Source organism: Acromyrmex echinatior, chromosome 16 (assembly GCF_024713525.1).
Source record: "Acromyrmex echinatior isolate Ae372 chromosome 16, ASM2471352v2, whole genome shotgun sequence".
In the NCBI taxonomy this organism is placed as follows: domain Eukaryota; kingdom Metazoa; phylum Arthropoda; class Insecta; order Hymenoptera; family Formicidae; genus Acromyrmex; species Acromyrmex echinatior.
Window position 1 is genome coordinate 3939954 of NC_141867.1, and position 22373 is coordinate 3962326.

At 33.0% G+C, this 22373-nt stretch overlaps 1 protein-coding gene across 6 annotated transcripts in view; it reads left to right on the forward strand.

Annotated features, from left to right (window-relative positions):
* The window catches only part of Dop2R (dopamine D2-like receptor), a 272365-nt gene that overhangs the window by 12948 nt on the left and 237044 nt on the right, over nucleotides 1-22373 (forward strand). For all 6 annotated transcript variants that reach the window (XR_015547773.1, XM_011051192.2, XM_087414636.1 and 3 more), the window contains exon 2: nucleotides 665-1746. Coding sequence is in view for 5 of the 6 variants with exons in the window: in XM_011051192.2 (XP_011049494.2) it covers nucleotides 1033-1746 (714 nt within the window). In the remaining variant the exon portion in view is untranslated. The remainder of the gene's footprint in view (nucleotides 1-664; nucleotides 1747-22373) is intronic.

A 22373-nucleotide genomic window follows, 5' to 3' on the forward strand; every position in this document is an offset into this window, starting at 1 on the left:
TTGGCGAGAGTGTTTGAGGACACGGTAATGGATATGGCGGCAATCTTGGGCACATTATTATAAAGGAATTACGACAAAAAAAAATAAAAAGATTTCGTAATACGTTATAATTTTATTAAAAATTGAGGACTTTGCACGAATTCCTAGAATAGTTAAATAATAAAACCTTGTCATATCTATATTCAAACGATACTTCTTTAAAAATTAATTTATAATTAGTAATTTCCAAGTAATATAATGACTGATGAAGCAAAGTAATAAATAATGATAGAAGAATTTAGTCAACAATAATAATTTAGTTTTTAACAATAATCTGAAAGAAAAATTTAGTTAAAACTTTTATTAAATCTACATTCCGGTACCAATTAAATAACGAATAACCGACTAACTAGGGCATTTGCAATTGAAATTGAGAACATCACGTTTAACCCGCGCCTTCATAAAAATTTAAACTGAAAAGTTAGGAATGCTTAGTTTACATTTGCGTATGTACATACAGGTCGAGAACACGGTATCGGTTCTAGGTCACGTTTTACAAGTGGAAAATTTCTGTTTTTGTGGGCAATTTTCCGAGCGAAATTTGAAAACAAACTTTTGTCCCGGTTGCATGTTTTCCCGTTAAAGCGAGCGCTGATAGTGACCATCAACCTTTCCTCCATTACAGAAATTCTGGAGGAAGGATTCAACTGATACGCGTCTAAGCTGGGGATCCTGGAAAACTGTGCGACCGGCCAAAGGGCCGGTTAGAAACAGTACCTCTTCTTGTTCGCAAAGAGGATCAAGAAGTCTTATCGTACTTGCTACCTAGACAAAGAAAAAGAATCCAGAAGAGAAAAGAGACGACAGAGTGGAAGGAAAATAAGAAGGGAAACAGAAGATCGTTTCACAGGAAACGTGGTCCGGAAGATAAGTTAACTTGGAAATGTCGAGCATAGGCAGGAAGATGAAATCTCGGGCGAGATGTTCAAAGATCTCGTGATTGGTGTCAGTGCCTGACCGAGGTGGTAAGGTCGATTACGAAGATCGACCGTGATGGAGGCAAGAGCGAATGAATCGTTCGTGAGGTCGATCCTTCGAAATCTTTCGCTGACCCGCGAGCATCGGCACCTAGACGAGCCGCCTGGAGGAGAAGTGGCTACAAACGCCATCGATGTTGTCGCCACGACCGTGCAAGAGGAGAAGATGGTGGACTTTCTGGGCGATGCCCTTGCGGGGAATGATAGTGACGTTGATGGCGACGGATCCGGTTGGTTCAATGACTCGACGATCGCCACCTTCTCGACTCTGTCCGCCTCCTCGTCGTTCGCAGACTCCACGTCGTCATACTCTACGAGCGTTGACAACTATACCGGTAGCGTATCCGACCTCTTCGCCTTCGACGACCTGAGTGATTATATCAATCGACTGAACTACAGCGTTCTCGTGAATCTGACGGCCTACTACGACGGCGGCACAGATCTGAATCTTAGTAGCGTTAATTGCACGTCGTCGATAGTCGCCGGGGGAACCGTTAGGCTGGGCGAGTGCGAGACTGCCGGCGTCGACGAGAAGTCTAATGCAAACAGCTGGTGGGCTCTGATACTCGTGATCGTGCCGTGTTTGACGCTCTTCGGTAACGTGCTCGTCATCCTAGCGGTAGTGAGAGAACGAGCATTGCAGACTGTCACTAACTACTTTATCGTCAGTTTGGCGGTCGCCGATCTCCTCGTAGCAGTGCTTGTTATGCCGTTCGCGGTCTACGTACTGGTAAGTCTTTGCAAAAATAACGCGAAACGACATTCTGATTTTATCACACTTCAATAGATATTTAAAATAGCTAACAATAAATAACACTTCGTAGTAAATGTATTACATAAAGAGATCTATACAGCACAGAAATACATAGCAATATTGTTTGCAGTGTTTGCTGGAACATTGTAATTGGTACAATATTGGAATGATCTGTGCTATATGGGGATTATATTCTAATCAAATATCTGTAAATATTTTTTCAAATATCTCGAGATATCTTATTTCTCGATTTTTTTCTAAAAAAGTAATTCATTCTAGATATGTAATGTACGCGCATACTAAGAGAAACTTATAATCGTTAAATTGCAGGTGCTTATTTCATTGTTGCATAGCGAGGAAATGTTACTTTGCTGATTATCGCGTTCTAATTATACGAACACGGAGCGTATAGTTGTAAAGATATATAACGCACGTATATAATCCATTTATCGTTCATTTGATGTGAGTAAAAATTTTAGAGCGATATTTCTGTCATAATTAATCATGTAAGACATTCGAACGAAACTTAAAGACTTATCATTTAATGCGGTTTTATTTCGCAAACGCAGTTGATGGAATTAATATTACTAATTATAGGTCATTGCATAATTTGTAAATAAGTTGAAAACTCCGGAGGGGCGGAGTCTCTCATCGATCGCGAGTTTAGCTGCTAATTAGACGCTATACGTTACACAGCGTTTGCATGCACTCAATTACCGCCCTCACCTTCAAAGTACACGAGAAAAGGAAATTGAGTAGCGTTCGCTTTTAAACACTTTGATCTCGCTAACACTGAGGTGTCGGTAAAAAAAGTGAGATTTTTCCCGTTAATCAAAAGAAAAAATTAATTTCCAAAAATCAAAACAATAAAATGTAAATTTGCTACGAGTAATAGAATTTCGAACTTCTACTTGTAGTTCTAACTATGTAGTAATTTTCAAGTTACATATACATATAGTCCGAACAAAAACAAAATCAAAAGTTCATTGCAGAGCTATTTGATTCTATAGATCATTGTGGCGGACCAGTTTGTTGATTATACAAACGTGTTAGCTAATACAGCTGAATTCACTAGCTGTAACCATTGAAAATATTGACACTGCATATAATGCATTTCATATGAGAAAGAATTCGAATGCTAAAAATTTATTCCTTACAATTTTCGCATTTACATAAATAATTTTATTGACATCCACAAAAATATTATCTTTGCGTGTACAATTATCGAATAAAATATACATTATTTGATCAACAATAGAAATGCTCTTTAGAGTCAATGCGAGTGTAAAAATTAATTTAGTTTTTTACTGAATAAAGATTAATTAGTTGTCAAATAATTTATTTACTTATAAATGTATAATAAATAAATAAATTATACAAATAAATAAATTATTATTAAAGTGAAAATTATTATATCAAAAATTAAAAATCAAATAAATTTTAAAAGATAATTATTAGTTGACTGGAATTGTATTTGAGGCATACTTATTATTATACAACTGTATTATATTATAACTAATATATATCAAATACAGTAAAACTCTGGTTGAATTAGCTGTATTGTTAATTTATAGCTCAATAAATTAATGATAAAACTCTAATTAAAGGGCAACAAATAGTTTCAAAAGATAAAGTAAACGCTATTATATCATAGAGGACTTAAGTTTCACAAAAGAAACGTATATATAAATTTAAAACTATTCCAAGGGTTATAAATTGCAAGAAATGAAAGACTAAACTTCCAAGTCACGTTAGAGACTGAGATATTGCCAGTTATGATGTCGCGTGGTGATAATGCATAATGCGATAAAAGAAGGAGGAGGTTATTTATAATAATCAAGACGTTAAGTACAAGAATGTTATAACAGCGCGAATCATCTGCATTGAATTTATCCAATGGACTTTCATGCATTCAGTTTAATCATCAATTAAATACACGCTGCGGCGACGGCGTTGGAATAGCTGCAGTTATAAAGATGATGTCGAAGCTAAATGCCATTTAGTCACGTCTATCAAACTTATAGTAGTCGGAAACAATTTTCGCCGACACTAACATAATGTGCAGAAAATGCATCCATTCTTCTGTTTTTCTGGCATTGCAATAAACAAACGAAACAAAGTGAAAAAAGTTAATTAACACATCCGAGAAAATAAATGCGCAATATAAATAAATACAGTCGTAAAGATAGAAATATGAGATCGAAAGAGTAAAATGGGGAAGTTAAATACGGAATAATAAAATTGAATGATATAAAAAATAAAAAAAAGACCGTTGATTACAAAATCAGTTTGAAAGGTTAAAGGTCTGCTGCGAGTTAAATGCAAACAGAGGTGCGATGTAATTAAATGTGTAAATATTTAAAACAAACGACAAAAGATCAATACACGTATAATGTAAACGTAGAAACATGTATGGATCCATATATTAGTAATAAATCAATGACTATAGAATTAAATGTAATATTAATTAAAATATTTAATTCAAAAGATTTTTACTTGATAAAATTAAAATTTCATATAAAGGACAAGTTACAATTAAATTTTCTTTTAAAAATTCAATGTGATATTTAGATAAAAATAATATTAAAAAATATAAAAAGTAAATTATTTATCTTCTAAGATCGCATTACAGTGTATTTTTTGTATTCGCAATATTGTGTTAGAATTTGAATTCTAAGATAAAACACACGGTTCAGACTTGCGCCAGACTTTCGTTTTAATCGTTAGCAGGCCATTTGCTTATCCTGGCACGTTTCGTATAGATTACATCGCACGTCTACACGTGATCTTATTTTAAACTCGTCAACGGTAGAAGATGCGTTTCGTTCCCGATGCACGTCTTTACAAACGCGAAACTGAAATGAGGAAGAAGTGAAGATGCATATTGCGGAGAAAACACGAACAAATGGCAATTTTTAAAAAATAGAAAATCCCGATGCGCGGTCTCATAAACTCGGGACAGCCGTCGATCCGATCTCGGTCCACGATCTCGATTTCGGCAATACACACCGACCGAATTGAACGAGGTAAAAGTGCGATCGGTCAATTAAAGACTACGTCCATAACATCCCGTGCGAACGCTCGTCAATACAGTTTTCAGAGCATGCCTGGACGCGTCCCACATTTTCTGCGGCACGCATATAGTGATTGTACCTGCGTCCGTACGTGTATTTTGGGTGGAATTGTCGACAAAGATAGATTGCTAAAAAATCCGAAGTGAAATTTGCTTTCTGCACTGCGATACGGAATATACGAATATTTTTCCTGATTAAACTCTTTCAATAATTCTGTTAAATCAATAATAATAAGTTCATAACATGAAAACCTACGATGGATGAAAATTCATCTATTTGCAGTTATATGTCTCGCATCGATTGACAGTTTGTATGATGGGACAGTTATTTATATGGATAAGAAAAATTACGACATCAATTGCATGAAAACTGAAGATGATCAATTCAAAAGAATCAAATTGACAAGCTATCAACATGTAAGCGGTCGAAATGTAATCAAATTTTGTTTGATATGTTGTTTGATTAATTGTGAAGTAACCTTTTTAATTTTAATTTAAAATACTGTGTGGATGATGTATAACAGAAAAGTTGAAACATAATCTATATGTTATTACTATAGGATATGAATTTATAAAATTATTTATAAAACATTCAGCATAAATTTTCATGCTTTTGATTTATTATATTAATGATTTAATTATAAAGATTTTATCTTTTGAATTTTGTTAAAATTGTTTTATAAAATTGTTTTAATAAAATTTGAATTTACTAAAAATTTTCCTTCATAATATGACTTTAGAATTTTATACGAACAGTTTAGTTATTACATTTAATAGAATATTATGCAACTTCTACGTTGATAGAGTTTCGCGCTCACTCAATAAGCATCTCATATCACTGTACCAGAGTTAAATAATGACTTCGACCAAATAATTTGCTGGTTTCGAGATTGAGTTAGTACAAACTGTAACTACAAGTTCCACAAAATTAACAAAGACCCACATAATATAACTGGATGCTGTATTTAGTGGAAGTTCACGACCGTAATCAATAAATTTCTAATGGTCGGTGGAAATCTCTTCTTAATTTTGCAACGGATGGCAGATGAGTATCCCGTTTTAATTACACCTTAAATAATTTCATTTTCCGCTCTTGAATCCTTGACATCCGACCGAATGGCGACCAGCACCGCGTCAGATTACATGATAAAATCAAGGTGCAGCTTCACCTAAGTGCAAACACGGCGGAACGTGCCGAGATCGTCTTTCGGCCGCTTAAATGGTCGTTTCGGACAAATCTCGCATTAAGCGATTTACTAGCACGGCATATATGCGCCACGAAAGTGTCGTTGTTGAGTTCGGGGCACTTTACCCTCTTTGCAGTATGCTCAGTGTGTGGCAGTGTCATCCTCCCTTTAAATGGTGAGTGAAAAATGGTTGCTTTCACCGCGTTTGCACTTCGAATTCCTTCAACTGCTTTCGCGATAATATTCCGCGAAGTCTCCGCAGCTAAGTCGTAAGTTACAATCCTCTATGCTTAAACAATCTTGTCATACGGAATACGCTAAAAGAAAGTTTGGTATTTCTTTCCTAAAAGAGAGAGAGAGAGAGAGAGAGAGAGAGAGAAAATCAATTCTAAAGTACTTATATATTAAAGTTGTAAAGATAATTACATTACAGAGAAATATGAAGAAACTTGAATTATTCTTATCGAAAATTTCAACATTATTCTATTTTGTCAATAATTCGCTCAATAAATATCTTTTCTAATAGTTGAGACAATTTATATAAATTTATATACAATTTATATAAATTTATCGTTTTAATTATATTTTACGTTTTATACTTTTATTTTACATTTTAAATATATCAAGTATTTAAATGTTATTGAAAGGACGTATCGAAAAATTAAATAAAATTTAAATTTATTTTTCTCAATTGTAGTAATATTTGTTCTATTATAATACTATTATTATTTTATCCTAACAATTCTGTTGTGTCTATCTCTTAAATTCAAGAAAAAGGAACTAACAATAAAAAACTCTCGCGTGTCATATGCAAAGCGCATCGTATTCTTGTCAAACCCACAGCCTTAATAACTCCTCCCATTATCTTTCCTACTGAATGGCGTTACTCTTTTATGACTTTCGCGTAATGTCGTAAGTCTCCGTTCTCTATATAATGTGAAAAATGGCGATGCTTGCGCGCAACGCGTTTATGCCCCGAATTCCGCGAGATACTCGCGTTCTTAGCGAGCAAGACCGTTACCAGTTTCCAGCTGATAGCGCCGGGAACTCACGTTCCCGCCATTGTTGCAGGGCAGACTGAATCGCAGGCATCCCCATCGACACGAAGTTTCCTCGTATTTATTTTTATTTCGCAATCGCGTACACCTGACTCAATATTTTATAGCGTCGACGCTGTTTTTACAGCGGTTTCCCGGATATCGTGGTTACTCTTTGCGTTAACGAGCGCGACGTGCAAATTGTGCGGTTCTGTCAACGACGCAAAGAAGTTAGCGTCCACGGGAATTGGGCTTCACAGTACCTCACATGAAATAATGAATATCTCTCGTCGCAAAAAAGGTAAACGCGCATTGCGTATGCAAATGCATTTAGCGACATTTACGTATTTCTCGAAAAACTTATTATTTTTTATGAAGAGAACTTGTTTCTACACAATTCTACGAATTTAGTTAAATTTAGTTGAAAAATTTTTCACATTAAAATTGAAAATATACAACCAACAAAAGATTAATCTATCGTGAAATGTAAAACAATCATATTTTTTCGTACGGTATCAAAATTGTATCTTATTTCTATTTTTTTTTAAACCATATTTATTTATTTTTTATAACAGTTAATGATATTTATAGATATATTTGCTAACAAGGCAAAAATACACTTCTCACTTATCATTAAATGATATTAATAATATTTATAATATCACTTATAACAACAGAAAAGAGAATCTCCGCAATCGCGAAATCATATGCATGTCAACGTTACATATTTTCGTGTATAAATTACTATAAATATCGATCAGGAAACCGTGACGTCACACTAATTTTGCACACAGGGCTTTATGTATTCGTTATTGCAAACGTCACGAGCAAAAATCAGATTTTTCGCGACGAGCCAGTAACTTCATATCTCTGCAAGGATTTATACGGCTTGGTATTCATTCATCCTCATTCATTCTCACCAATTTGCTTTCAGTCATTTAAGCGCACAAAATTTAAAGCTCCGCATATTTCAGCAGGAAATTTTCACCGTTTTCAAATGAGATATAGGTTAAAGTGCGCTTCACTTCTGTTTTGATAGGTTCTGTTTGACGAATGATGAAATCGTTCCCTATATTGGAATTATACCTATGACACGCATTATATAAATAAATGTAGAAATAAAATCAAAATTGGTAAGACTACAAACATCATTAATGTTTTCAAAAGTTTAGTCGTCACATATATTTAATAATGACTACTGTAGCATAAATTAGGTTATAAAAGATTTATGTTCCGTGTAAATTTAATAATGTAATAAATTTATCGTAACTGTATCATCATACAGGGAATATTGTATGAATGAACTTTTCCCAGTATTTGCATAATAAATATGTAAATGAGTAACATGTATTTTTCCCGCATTTGTTTTACATTTTTGAACAAATGAATTTTAGTTTCACGAAAATAATTATGCAAAAAGATATTTAACGATACAATTATTAACGGAGTTATCATGTAGTAACAAATAATAGAATAAAAAATATATATGCAAGTTATAATTTTGTTATTTTGAATATTTTTAGTAGTAATATTTAACTTGAATTTATTAATGTTTTAATAATTAAAATAATAAAATGCAAAAAGTAAAAGTTCTTATTGCAATATTTTCCTATATCAACGCAACCGATATCACACACACACACACACACACACACACACACACACACACACACAACATGATATTTTTTTTAGAATAATTGTAGCTTGTGGAATAAATAATACTCAAGAGCTTAAAAACTTAAAAATAGTTTTCGTCATAATGAAATTCAGTCTGAAAAGATTAAGAGGGTCATTACATTTAATTAGTAAGGAAGGATTATTTTAAGAAGAATTTTTTTTTACTTTATTTAAAAACATTATTCATTTCTCGAAACTAAAGCAGTAATTGTCATCTTTAAAAATATTAGTAATTTTAAACAATATTACTATCTAATTTGTAACTAAATCTCAAATTGAATAAGATGTCATTAAAATAAATTTCAAACTGAATTAAATATAGACGATGATGTTACTTATTTTTCTTTCTAAAACTCGATCGGCAAAATTTTCTTGTAACGTAGTAAGCATTGATATTCAAACATTAAATTAAATATTAATAATCTTTGTTAAGTAGAGATAAAATTAGATAAAGAATTTTGGAACCTAAGAATTTTAGCAACACACCATATGTATTTTCGGGAAGAAATTCGTTCAGTCATGGCCATTAATTTCCAAGCACTTGAGCATGCAAATTTAGTCCGTCATGTATTTCCGTATAGTGTTTCGATCCCATTCGAATGCAAGGAGAAATAAAGAACGTGCTTTTACTGCGGTACGAACTGATTCGTTTTAGTATAATCCGGTTACTTCACGTTAAAGTAAGGAGGTGAGAAATGCGCGCGGTACAAAAGATGGTAAGAGTAATAAGCCATGCATCTAACGCGTTGCATTTCCATTACACAAAGGTCTATTAAATTTTTGTATACGTCGGTTAAAGAAAAGACTGAATCAAGATGAGATTTGCAGGTTCGATTATTTACGTAACATCAGGAATTCGATACAACTTCATTATATATACGTTTCACTATTCAAAGTATGAAACGAGATCTTTACATTATTCATGATATATTTTTACACAGTAAATTCATGCCAATTATTAATTCTTTTATTGTACATGTATAATAAAATTATAAAATGTATCAAATGACTTTCCGTATTAATGTCATCAATTCTTTTCATAAAAATACCTAACATTATTTTTATATTATAAGTTAATATTAAAATTTATATTTTAATAACTCATAATACTTATTACAGTATATTTGCATTTAATAAGCTATTATTAAAATTAGCATAAAATAGAAAATATAGAGCAACGTAACTATTGTTTAAAACAAAAGATAAAGAGTTTTGCGATAAATTTCTCTTCGAAATAATTCCCTAATCATTACTTACACTATCGTAATCTTTCTCTCATTAATATACGGGGGTGAACGCGAAGATGCATCGCTGAGAGATGTCGATCGAAACGAGAACTGTGGCATGCAGGAATATCGCAATTTCGGCAGAGCACGTGCGTGCTACTACTCGGAACGATTAGAGAAGAGAAGGGCACGAGCGTAGGGTGCTTCTGGCGGGTTTTGTCGAGGGGTGCTGGCGTGACCGCGAGTAATTTCGAATGACGTCTCCCCCTTCAACCGCTCGGATCGTGGGTGGCCCCAGCACCCTGGTTGTCTCATCGACTGGAACAAGCACGGCAAGATCGCTAGGGCAAGGTCTATGTTAATAACGCGGATCACTTCATTGCATGCATGCTTATTATTTAGCTGTGCCAGCCTGGTTTTAATTCGTGCTGGCTACACACACCGTCGGCGAGTGCTGCAAGCATGAATATTAATGATCGTAGCACGGAATGGTCACTTTTCTTCTGGAAATAGTTGCTCCTGACCGAAGGAGCAACGCCGGAAGAACGCCCGTCCTTGAAAAGGCATTTGATTGTCTTTCACTTATCGACTAACCTTGGCTCTTGAATCTTAAAGGCACGCTACATATGTTTCATTCGATCCATTGATGCCACTGAACGTTGTCATTTTGCAGGGATTTAATTAACTTAGTACATACACGATGATTTTCTGGCCCTTTACTACTTACGATGGTTATTCATATTTCAGGATAATTTTCATCAGTTTAATAATTATACAAAAATTAAGTGAATCTTACATATACTTTAACATTTTTAGAAAGTATTTGTAAGATTATTTTTTTACAAAAAATATAAATGTTGTTAATTACTTGATGCTCTTAGTTTTTCAAAAAAAAGAAACATACAGGCATATAATCCAATTATATGTACAATATATACTAAGAATTAATTACATTTTAATTTTTTCGCATTGCACTTGTAATGAGGATTGGTATCTATTATTAAAAATTAGGAGTTTGAGGAAATAATAAAACTTCGATAATTTAGAGAAAGAATTTACAATTTTATCGTGTACTTTCCTTAATGAATAATAACTAGAAAACATTCCTTTTTTTTACTTGCACTCCAATGCAATCGAAGAATTATACATTCAAAAATATATAACGAGCTGAATTCGTTCCTGGAAATAAATTATAGTTGTAACTGAATAAAATCTATGTTTAATCTTATCTATAACAATATGTTTCAAAAATTTTCGCAACCGTATAATTATTGCGCTTATAATTATCAAATTTCATTTTTGCTAAAAGATATATTAAAATATTATAAGTAGTTATTGTACTACAAAAAAATAATAAATATAATAAATATAATTATTAATATTCATTAATATTCATTAACATTGTAGATAATAATTAAATTTGAAAAATAAAAATAATAAGTCAAAGTCTTTTATATCCAACTATGATTAAATTTTATTTTAATAATATCTTAATTGAAAGTCGATGCAAGTAAAGGATTTATTGTATCCCCAATTAATTGCTGTGCAGATTACTTAATAATTGCGGTACTTTTGCCTAATTTATCACTTGAGTTATTAACATGTCTTTTCTCGTTAGCAAGTTCTTTCCTTTATTATAAACTGAAGTTCTTAGGTCACTTTATGTAAGTCATAAATTACTTAACAAAATTGTTAATTAACAACTTTCCTCTGACGTGCCTAACGCACGTGATTTGCAAACATGTATATAGTTGATATCGAGAAATAGACCATTGCGTGATTGTTTAAATTTACACGAACATTTCCGTTAGCTTCAACTTTATTAATCTTTTTTGTTGCGAAGCAGCTTGTATCGATTAAACTTTCTATTCTTGATGATTCATTATATTTATTTTCAGCGTTATTGTTACGTGTTGTAACAAAGCTGCTCGAAACAAAACTTTTGCTTGTAGTTTATTCATCCAGTCTTTTAAGATTATATAATAAAAGGAGCAATATATATTTACTTATTTATTCATATTAAAATATAACATTAAAAAATGTACGTTCTTCATATATTTATATAATTATATATATTCAATATTCTGCCTGGTGTTACGTTGCACAAATTCTTTATGCAATTATATCTTAAATAACTTATATTGCTTAAAAGCATTCGTTGAAACAAATATAGCTCTCAAAATCTTATGTTTTAAACTGTATTGCAAGCTTTCAAGTAACATGAATTATCTGTGATATAATGCTTAATACTCTTTCCAAACGTTTTATAAGTTGCTTCAAAAATAAATAACATCATATTATTCTAAAATATGAATATAGAAGTCTCATGAAAGTATCCCTTATAAACTAAATGTAATTTAAGTGACTTTTTACCAAATTAAAATCGATGTAATGAATTTTATATAAGATATATTCATAAAATGTATATCAAATAAGATATCTGTAAGATACATTTATAAAAAGATTTCATCTTTAAGAGAGAAGCTAGCAAAACATTTACATAATTTTATTAATTTTATTATACGTAGTAGCTGCGAATAATTTCCGCCCCTCATAATTAAGTGCATAAAATATGAAGAAAAGTCTTTTTTTTGTTATATACTGTAGAATAATTTTATCGAAAAATATCAAACTTGCGAGCACATAATGTTCCTGCTTTCCTTCCGCACGCGCAGTACGGAAATAAATCACTAACTCGTTGAAGTACGTGCATGTAAGTAACGGCCCAGGATGAGTGCTGTGAAATTCGACGGAGCGTACGTTTCAACGACTCATGTAGCTCACCCTACGAGGAACGCACACAACGCGAGGAAAACCATTCACAAGATTAAGAGCGCGAATGTACGATTTTCCTGCGCGGGTATTTCTCATAGTGTGGGCATCCAAGTTAAAGCTTTTGAAGTGAATTAGATTCCTAAGGGTGATTCTCTTTCGTTGATTTTCCTCAAAGCTATTTTAGGAATGTACAATTATATAAGTATAATGAAATGTTCATGTGAATGCTGTTTTGAACTATTTCAAGAAATTTCCGCGATTGAATGATTAATAGGATTTAAATTTTGCTAAAAAATTTGTTAAGTTCGAATTGAAATATTTTCGATAAGTTTCAAAGAATGCTGTGAAAACAGATATTGTATTTGTGCTTTCTCTTTCTGTTTATTTCCGACTAAACATCATCAGAGAGAATAAAATTAATTAATTTTTTTATACAAATTAATTTACTTGTACATAAATATTTTAATTTAGAAAAATTCGTCTATTCATTTCTCTTCGAAAGGAAAGAAATTTTTTATATTGTTATGCGAAAATAATAAACATATAAAGCAGTAAGATCGATCAAAATCGCGGATAACATCTTAAATGTGACATTGATTATATTTAAGCGTCAAACCGACCTTAATTAGTAACATTCAAATGATGTTTTAGGTCGTATATATTAATATCAAAATGGTTCGCGTGACACCTTCGATTAGTTACTCTTACTTGTCATCAAAGTCCCATTAATCTCACCGCTTATGATGAAATAAGCTCGCGAAGTAAACTTCCCAAATGAGAGTTAGGAGAGGAAGAGAATCAAATGTACTTTGGATCAAATTCAAGATCTTCGTTTGCGCATAATACGCTATCGAAAAAAAAAGAGAAAGAGAATAAAAAATCTTATTACAAATAAATCTTATTACTCAAATGAAATCTTATTACATCTTCCAAATTCACATAATTATCTGCATTCTCGTCTTGATGCAGTGATATTTCTGCTCTCGGTGGTTCGATCACGGTAAATTTTAAGAATTTTAGAAATGTTCAAAAAACTTGTCACAATGGAATGAACTTCTATAAAAGATTAAATAAAGATTAAATAAAAATTAACAAAATAGCAGCTATTATTACAGCTTTATTAACAAAAAAAAACCCAATTTTTTAGTTTTTTACACTAAAAAATTAATATTTTTTAAAATAAAATATTTAATATTCTCGAAATAAAATATTTCAACAAGGTTCTCTGTAGATCATTCAATAGCGGCAAGCCTCTTGAAAATTTTTAGCTAAAATTCGCCGTGATTGGACCACTGAGAGCAGAGATATTCACTACAAAATGATGATCTCGAAAGAGAAATAGAATATATATATATATGTATATGAATATATACATCTCAATAAAAATAAATGTATGTACTACATTTATATAAGTGCTTTTGTTAATAAATAATTTATATTTTATTCTTTATGAATTGTATAAATATTATCGTTCAAAAAATTTAATTTTTATATATTTATTCATATATTTATTCAGTTCATCAAAAATTTCGAGCAATCTAATATTCCAGTTTCTTTAAACGGAATAATTATATGTAACATTAGACAAGCAATAATTTTATTTAATTATCTCTAGAAATCGAAACATTTTCGCAATTAGATTTTTGTTGAAGTCATTTTCTTTGGCATCGGAGAGCGGGGGGGAGGAATAATTTCATTAAGTTAGTTGACTTTACCTCAAGTTAATTTATTCTTCCTCTAGTTTCACTTTTGTAAAAGAACAAAGAACGAGTTGGATTAAAGTTAAACGAAAATGTGAGATTCGAGGGAAACTTCTCTCATACAATTCCCATAGTTTCAAAATTCAACCTGCCTCGCAGTGGTATAGGTCGATGTTTCAGGCAGGCGCGCAAATAACATCGTCCACCACTTACCTTTCACGCACGGCGTCGAGATAAATCGCGAGCTCGTTGAACGGGGTGCTCGGACGTAAGTAACAAGCCGGCGTAAAATTCGTCAACGACTCTCTGAGAGAGACTCGCCGCAAGAGACTGGCGCGAGAGAAAATCCGCTGGTGGAAGAAAGGGGCTCGTAGCCATTCTGCCATAAATCACTGAGCTGGGTGGCGACCCGGCGACGACAACGACGACTACGACGATGATGACGAAGCCCTCGACGTCGCGCGCACAAGCTGTGCAACGCCATCGAGCCAGTCGCGTCCGCCTCTTTCGCCCCATTTCGTTCGTTTTCGCCGGCAGCTATCCTCGCGGCATCTTGCGCTCTATAATGACAGAGATACGTCCTTCCGTGTCGCACGTACCTGTCATAATTTTCAACCTCTCTCGTCCTACGACCTCCATGACTACCAACCGCCTCGCTATCCCGATCTCTCGCGCTTGTCAAGGCGGTAATAGTTTTCCCGACGTGTGCTCTTTAGCCTCATCTAATTTTGCCGAGCAGAAATATTAAAAACGAAAAGAGAAGACTATAATATGCAAGAATTAAGCGATAAAATGACTGAGAATATTTAAATGCCATTATATTATCTTTAATTTATTCTGCAAGTTTTTATTTAATTTCCGCTTGGTATTTATAACGTAAGTGAGAAAAAGAGATAGATAATAAGTTTTCTTAAAATATATTAAACAGAATTCATTATTATATATTTTAATCGTTTTCACAGCTGTGCGCAGATCTCAATACTGAGGGATAGTTCTTTCAGCTCTCTTTTCTTCTGCTCCGTTCCTTTCTTAAGATTCATTTTGGCGAACGCATCTTGCTGATGATTACTCTTCGGTTTTTGACCGAAAATTCCGGCTTTTTGAATCTCCGACTAACAGCTCAAAATTTTTATGACCTTTTTTTAAATGCGCGCTGCAAGGAAGTTTTAATTTCAGCAATTTCGATAGTTACACGTAAAAAATTGTTTTGACAAAGTGTCTAAAAATTTAGATACAGATCTGAAAATAAGGAAGATGTTAAAAAGGACTTGGATATGATAATATACTAAAAAATTCATAGCGTTTGGGGAACTCGAAAATTGAGCAAGAACGAGTTTATTGAAATTTAAATAATATTCGCACATTCGCCCTTAATTTTTAAAGTGTTTCTTAATTTTCAAACGCTGCGAACTTTTAAATAATTTTATCGTATTCAGGAGATTAAAATCTACAAAAAAAAGTTATTTCTCTTGATTATACCTTTTTTTGATTTTTAGGCAAAAATCAGCTCTTTTTAACATGCTCTTTTGTTGGACCATCAAAATAATTACGTAGGACGCTCAAACTGATTGCTAGAATGTCAAAAGCGTTTTGCAGCATTGTTCGTCATGCTTGAATTTCCTACGTAATTACTTTTATGGCCTAATGAAATTATTTTCAGACTTGTATCTAGCTAAATTTTTAGATACTTCAGCAAAATCGTTTTTTCCGTGTATTGATCTCTAATAAGAGAGGGTCGAACTCTAGTGGAACACTAGTCGAAAGGTAGCAACCGTGATCGCGTCTCGAATAAAAGTTCTCGCATTCCCCTCGAGTTGAGGAGTTGCTTCTGGAGCGTCGAGGGAAAGAACAAGAAAAAAAAGAACGGCTACGCGCAAAGTGTCGTCGATCGGTGCACGCGCTCCTTCGCTCGCGGACACGTGCATGCACGCGGGAAGGCGTTGTCGCGTGTACTGCATCGCGCGATGGAGCGTAACGCGACCGCTGTGCGATAGCCCGTTCGAGCATGAAACTTCATGGACGTCACGCGCTTACCCCTAGCTGTCGCTTTAAACGGGTTCATAGGATACGCGATATAAACAAATATCACCCGGCTAAAATTGATCTCTCTCCACGATCTCTTCCCAGCTTAAGCGATTTCGCTGTCGCGTCGCATCGCGCCGCGTCGCGTTGTGTAGCGTCGCGTCCACGCGTCGCAGCCACGGATCGGCATTGCTCTACGGCGTTTGCGGGTGTACGTGGATGTGTACGTGAGCCGCGTTATATGCGAGATATCGATGAATTCCGGCTATAGATGCAATTCCTGAGGCCGGGAGCGAATTTGAGACTAACCGGAATTTCGGGGCGCCTGGTAATTGGCTACGTAGAATTTTCTGATTGGCTAAGTCAGACAGGGTTACATGCGTGCCGCCGGGGTATGCATCCGAATCTTGTATACCAGAGATAATGAGCGGTTTTGCATGGCGGTTATGCGAATGCCAGACCCCCGATCCACGTGTTTATTTACTGCAATTGAAAGCACCGACTGAATGGCAATATTAATTTTATCTCGACTCCGTAGATGACACAAGAAAATAATATATACTAGATATTAAATTAGACTCTAGCATATAACGCAATAAATTCTGTGACATATAGTAAGTGGTGAGTAATTATTATAGCATAAATAAAGAGTACAGATTTATATTAATGAAATATTAATTACATCCATGGTAAAAGTTAATACATAATCAAAAATGTGACTTTGTAGCTTTGGCATTTCACTATAAGTTTTCTTGTTTTCTTTTTTAATTGTATACATTGGAGCTATACAGAAAACTGCACGTGCGTTTATTGTAATTAAAAACAGCTGTTGGATGGCAAAATCAATGTTAATTATATTTTAATTTCAGTGAACATGAGAAAATAATATACTGAATTAAATTCTAGTATGTAACATGATAAATTCTATAGCATTGATAAGTAATTATTAGTATAAATAAGAAATGTAGATTTATATTAATAAAATATAAATTACATTCACATGATAAAGTTATTTATATGTAATCATAAATGTAACAATTTTTTTGTAATCTTATAGTATCATTGAATTTCTTTGCTCTTTAATACAACTGTACGCATTGCAGCTACACAGAAAATAATTTACAATTTGCGATATTCTCTAGACATTTTCTCTGTTGCTCCATCAAATGTGACAAAACTATATTAAGCACTAAAGTGCACTGAAGTCAACTGTATAGCTCCCTTAATTTCCTGCTAACAGGCATAATTGTCCTTAATGATAACAAGCGTAACGTTTTGACATGAGTCAAATGAACGTATTCATCCGGTTAGGACACCTAGTCTTGACTATCTTATAATCCTCAGGTTCTTATTGTTCTGTAGCTATGTTAGGGTAAAGATTGATGAAGGGGATGCATAACGATCCTTTAAGTCTCGAGGTTTGCTAATTTATTGTACATATCTCCCCAGATATTAATCATCATGTTTTTGTAACTCTCCTTAATATATTTAGCAACGGTTATTTAAAAAAATTCATTTGGATAATATTGATTAGTATTTATCATTCCATATACGCTGTTTTTCTCCAAAAGATTCTCTCTTCGGAATATTATTTTATTTCATATTAATTATTTTTAAATATGAAAGTATGTATATATATATATATTAAAATTGATGTGTGTGTGTATATGTATGTATATATATATATATATATATATATATATACACACACACACATCAATTTTAATATTTTGTAATAAAAAATAAATTGAAAAACATTTTGTTAAAATTACTACTTTATAGCAGAATTTTCTAGGTGAAGGATTGGCCTATAACGAAGTGTCACGGTTAGAACCCTTATTTATTTATGTCACCACTATACGATCCTTATAAAATGCATACTTGTGCACTCACCCTCCTTACTTTCCGCTCAGTGCTCCATCGAAGACTCATGCTATAGCATGCAAACTAAAAGCCTTTGCCTCGGATGGAATGCGAGTGTATTTCGCACTCAGATAGTAAACGATGGGTATTCGTCACTTGCGTACAGTGAATTTCTAGAACTCCGATTACACTTTCTTGAGATTCTCTATTAAAATATAGACGGCTGCGTTCAGTAGAGAAAATTGATCAGTGAGCGCTCAGTAATTTCCTTGATATGATTTGTTCTGCACTTAGATTTAACAAAGAATTAAAGGCAAGGACATCTAATATTAAAGAATCATGGAACGCTTATTGATTAGTTTTCTCTGCTTGTGTTTCTCTGAAATGTTTCGCAGATGTTTAATAATACTACTTTGTGTCACCCAAAAAATTACTGCCATTAAGAACATATATGTGACCTTTAAATTCCTGACAAATGTTCATACGATAGATTATTTAACTTATTATTTATACACTAAAAGAGCTGACTGAAATTGATATATTAGATATCAAATTAATTGCAATCTTTCTCAAGTTAATAACTCTAGAGGCAAAAAAATAGAAATTTTACATTAAAGGATATTATATTATCAACAAAAAAAAAGTTTTCTAAACAAAATTGGACCGAAAATAATTATTTGTTCTAAAATTGCTGTAACGAGTTTGAATATTATTACCTTCGTTTATATATACAATAGAATTACATCAAGATATTTGTATACTGAAGCGAATTTTTTTAAATTATAATGGCGCAACGTTTCGGGAAACTAGAAATATATATCTGACACTTGATAGTTTTATCGAGCATAGGAAGAAAAAGAAATGCGAGCATCTACTGCTGTAGTGCAATGCAGGTATACATTAGTCAAGTTTACGAAGTCGAATGGAATGCATCCTGAAAAGTAAAACCGTCGACAAATGTGGCGCAATGCAGCAGGGTTTCACATTACATTGATGAAGATTAAATAAGAAAAGTAAGAGTTATAGATAAAACAAGTGAATATTTAATATTATACTATTTACATGTGCGAAATTGATATATTTGTAGTTTCATAATTGCGCATTATCTACCGCACCAATTCTTTAAAGAGAGAATCTTAATTGTTATATATTTATTAATATTATTAATTTTATATATTTTTTTCATTATTGTATGCGTGATAGAAAAAGTTAAATTTGTAATATATCGTATGTATAATCTTAACATGTTTATCTAAATGTGCAATCCTTTTTTTATATAACAATTTGCGATATTTACTGCTTCCGTCATAATACTACTGCATTGCCATAAATAATAAACTTTTGAAGATTTAAATTAGATGGTATCTATACAGTATATGTTGCTGTGCAGTTAAGTAAAAAGATGCGCTCATTACTTATTAAGAAACTTCGTTGTACAAAATAAAAGAAATTACATTGATTAAAACATGAAGATCCATTCATTTCGAGAAACAAAAACATTTATGAGAATTTAATGTAAAAACCAGTTCACTTTATGATATTTTACTCGAAAGTTATAAAATGAAAAAGATTGCAGAGCGAAAAATCTAGAATATTAACATTAAACTTACTAAAAACTAAGGTTTATTACCAACTTGCACAGCCACTCTGCTCAATGACTCGTATTTCCAGAGAAATTGTTAAAAATTGCGAGTGTAAAACCACCTCTTTTTAGAAAGCTAAAGTGCTGTTGGTAGCTGAGCTATTAATTTGTAATTACAATTTTGATGAATTCGTTCTATCTGATCTTTAAACTATGTTCATCTCTGATTATCAGTAGTCTGTATGAACAAGTTCAAGTGTACTAAAATTACGATATAATATGGAGAGAAACATGCCATAAATGCATACTCAACTGACGTCTCGCCTGACATTCCGATTCTCTGATAAGCGTCCCTAAAATATGACATACGAGAACACGACGCGCGAAACCACTTGTCACATTTTCCTCTATCTGGAATCGACTTCACCGTCTCTTAACGCAAATCAACGGTATGATAAGAATTTCGCAATAGAGAACAAGAATGTCGAACAATATTCACGCGTTGATCAGCCGGGTAATATTGAACTATATCCTAATTAATAGCGACATGACACATATTTGAGTATAGAGCAGATATAATTATATTTGCGCGATATACGCATACAATGGAAAACGAATAAAAGTTTTTTATGCAAAATCGAGATTACTTTTGTAATTTTATGCTCATATTTCTTGACGTATTATATAATATATTAGATTAATATAAATTACATTATCAATCGAACTCTATCGATTGCGAAAATAAATTTTATCTATTACTATTTTCCATTATTAATTTATGGCGACGCATCAAGGGCGATGTGAAGCGCATATCAAAACGAGATTACTGTGATGTATCTAGTAATAATTAAATCGTTGCGAATAAATTAAATGAACTATTAATCATCTATATATACAAAATATCCTAGATTTATTGCAATATGCGATACGTGTAAAATAAATTTAAAGTCTCGTACTACGTTCTGAATTAATTATTATTTAATGTTCACGATCATTAGAACCCACTTTCTAATTAACACGTAAATGAATTATTTTGATCTCGAATAAAACCGAAAAGAAGTGACAGAGAATCTTCTATTAAATTCTTAATTATTTTTCTTTTTTTGCTTCTCAATTTTTTAAACAACACATATATCATTTTAAAAATAAAATTAAATACTAGGATAAAAATAAATTAAAAATAAATTATCGTGATAGACCGAATTATCGGTATTTTCACAAACTTTTTTGTTCTAAATGAAAAAACATATATAATCGAAAAATATTTATAATTTGAAATAAATCGCAGAATCGTTAATGCACAAGTGAGTAGATACCTGAGTAGATACCTGTGAGTATAAAATACCTAAAGTACTTTTGTAAACCACCGGAGATTTGTGAAGTACCGTCATCTACATGGATATCTTGCACATTCATACGCATCTCTGACATTTCCTGTTGCGTTCTATGTTCCCATTTCAATGCAGAGTTTACGACGGCGGCTCTTTGAAATGTTACCAGAGCGACAGGAGTTCCTGCGTTTACCCGTGTGACGTTCGAACTCTCTCTCTTTCCTTCCCAGTCTCTCTCTCTCTTCCCTTCCCTCCCTCTCCCTCCCTCCTCTTCCTCTCTCCTCTTTCTCTATAGAAATATTTTATCGACGATATACTCTCATCCATGGTTGCGTCCACCTTCGCGGACATGTGAGCTTTCACGCTTGTCCTTTATGTTTGTAATCCATCCCTGCCTACATTAATTACCCACACTATTCCATCCTAAAAAGAATCCTCTCGTACGCGACACGTTCGTTATTGTCCTTTTTCCAGTTGGACTATACTGGCGCATGATGTCCGGAGTAAGATTAACGCCTCTCGAGATTGCACTTTTTCTCGCTCGCCCACGTCCACTCTACTCGGGATTACGCTCCCCGTAAAAGGACTTTTTCCGTGGTTATTACTAGTCATTAGTGTTGGCGAAATAACTAACTGCCCGTGGCATAATTTCCTCCCGCGGTTGTTATAGGATTAAACTAACGTGGCGTTACTTCTACTACACGCGCCGCGCACGATTGGTGTTTAGTTGTAATGCGATTACGTAAGGTCCACATGAGATCTGTTTTGTTTCTTCTTTCAACGATAATGTTGTTAGATAATATGGATAGAAAATATTACAGTTTTTATTTAACGTGCCGTCACGTGGCGCCGAAGGGCACACCGTTACTAAAAACTCACTCTAATTACTGAGAAAGAATTGCATAGCAATTTATAAAGGACTTTGTATATATTACTCCACATTTCATTTGTAATCAATATTTTTAATAAATTGTTATATTGCTAATTTTTTATAATAAAGAATTAGAATATTTTTTTACAATCTTCGTGTTTTATACACTAAATTATTTCCTTGTTCGTATTCATGAACGTGCAGTTAGTACGTCAATAGTCGAGTTAATAAATCGTCAGTTTGCAATAATTACGGCCTA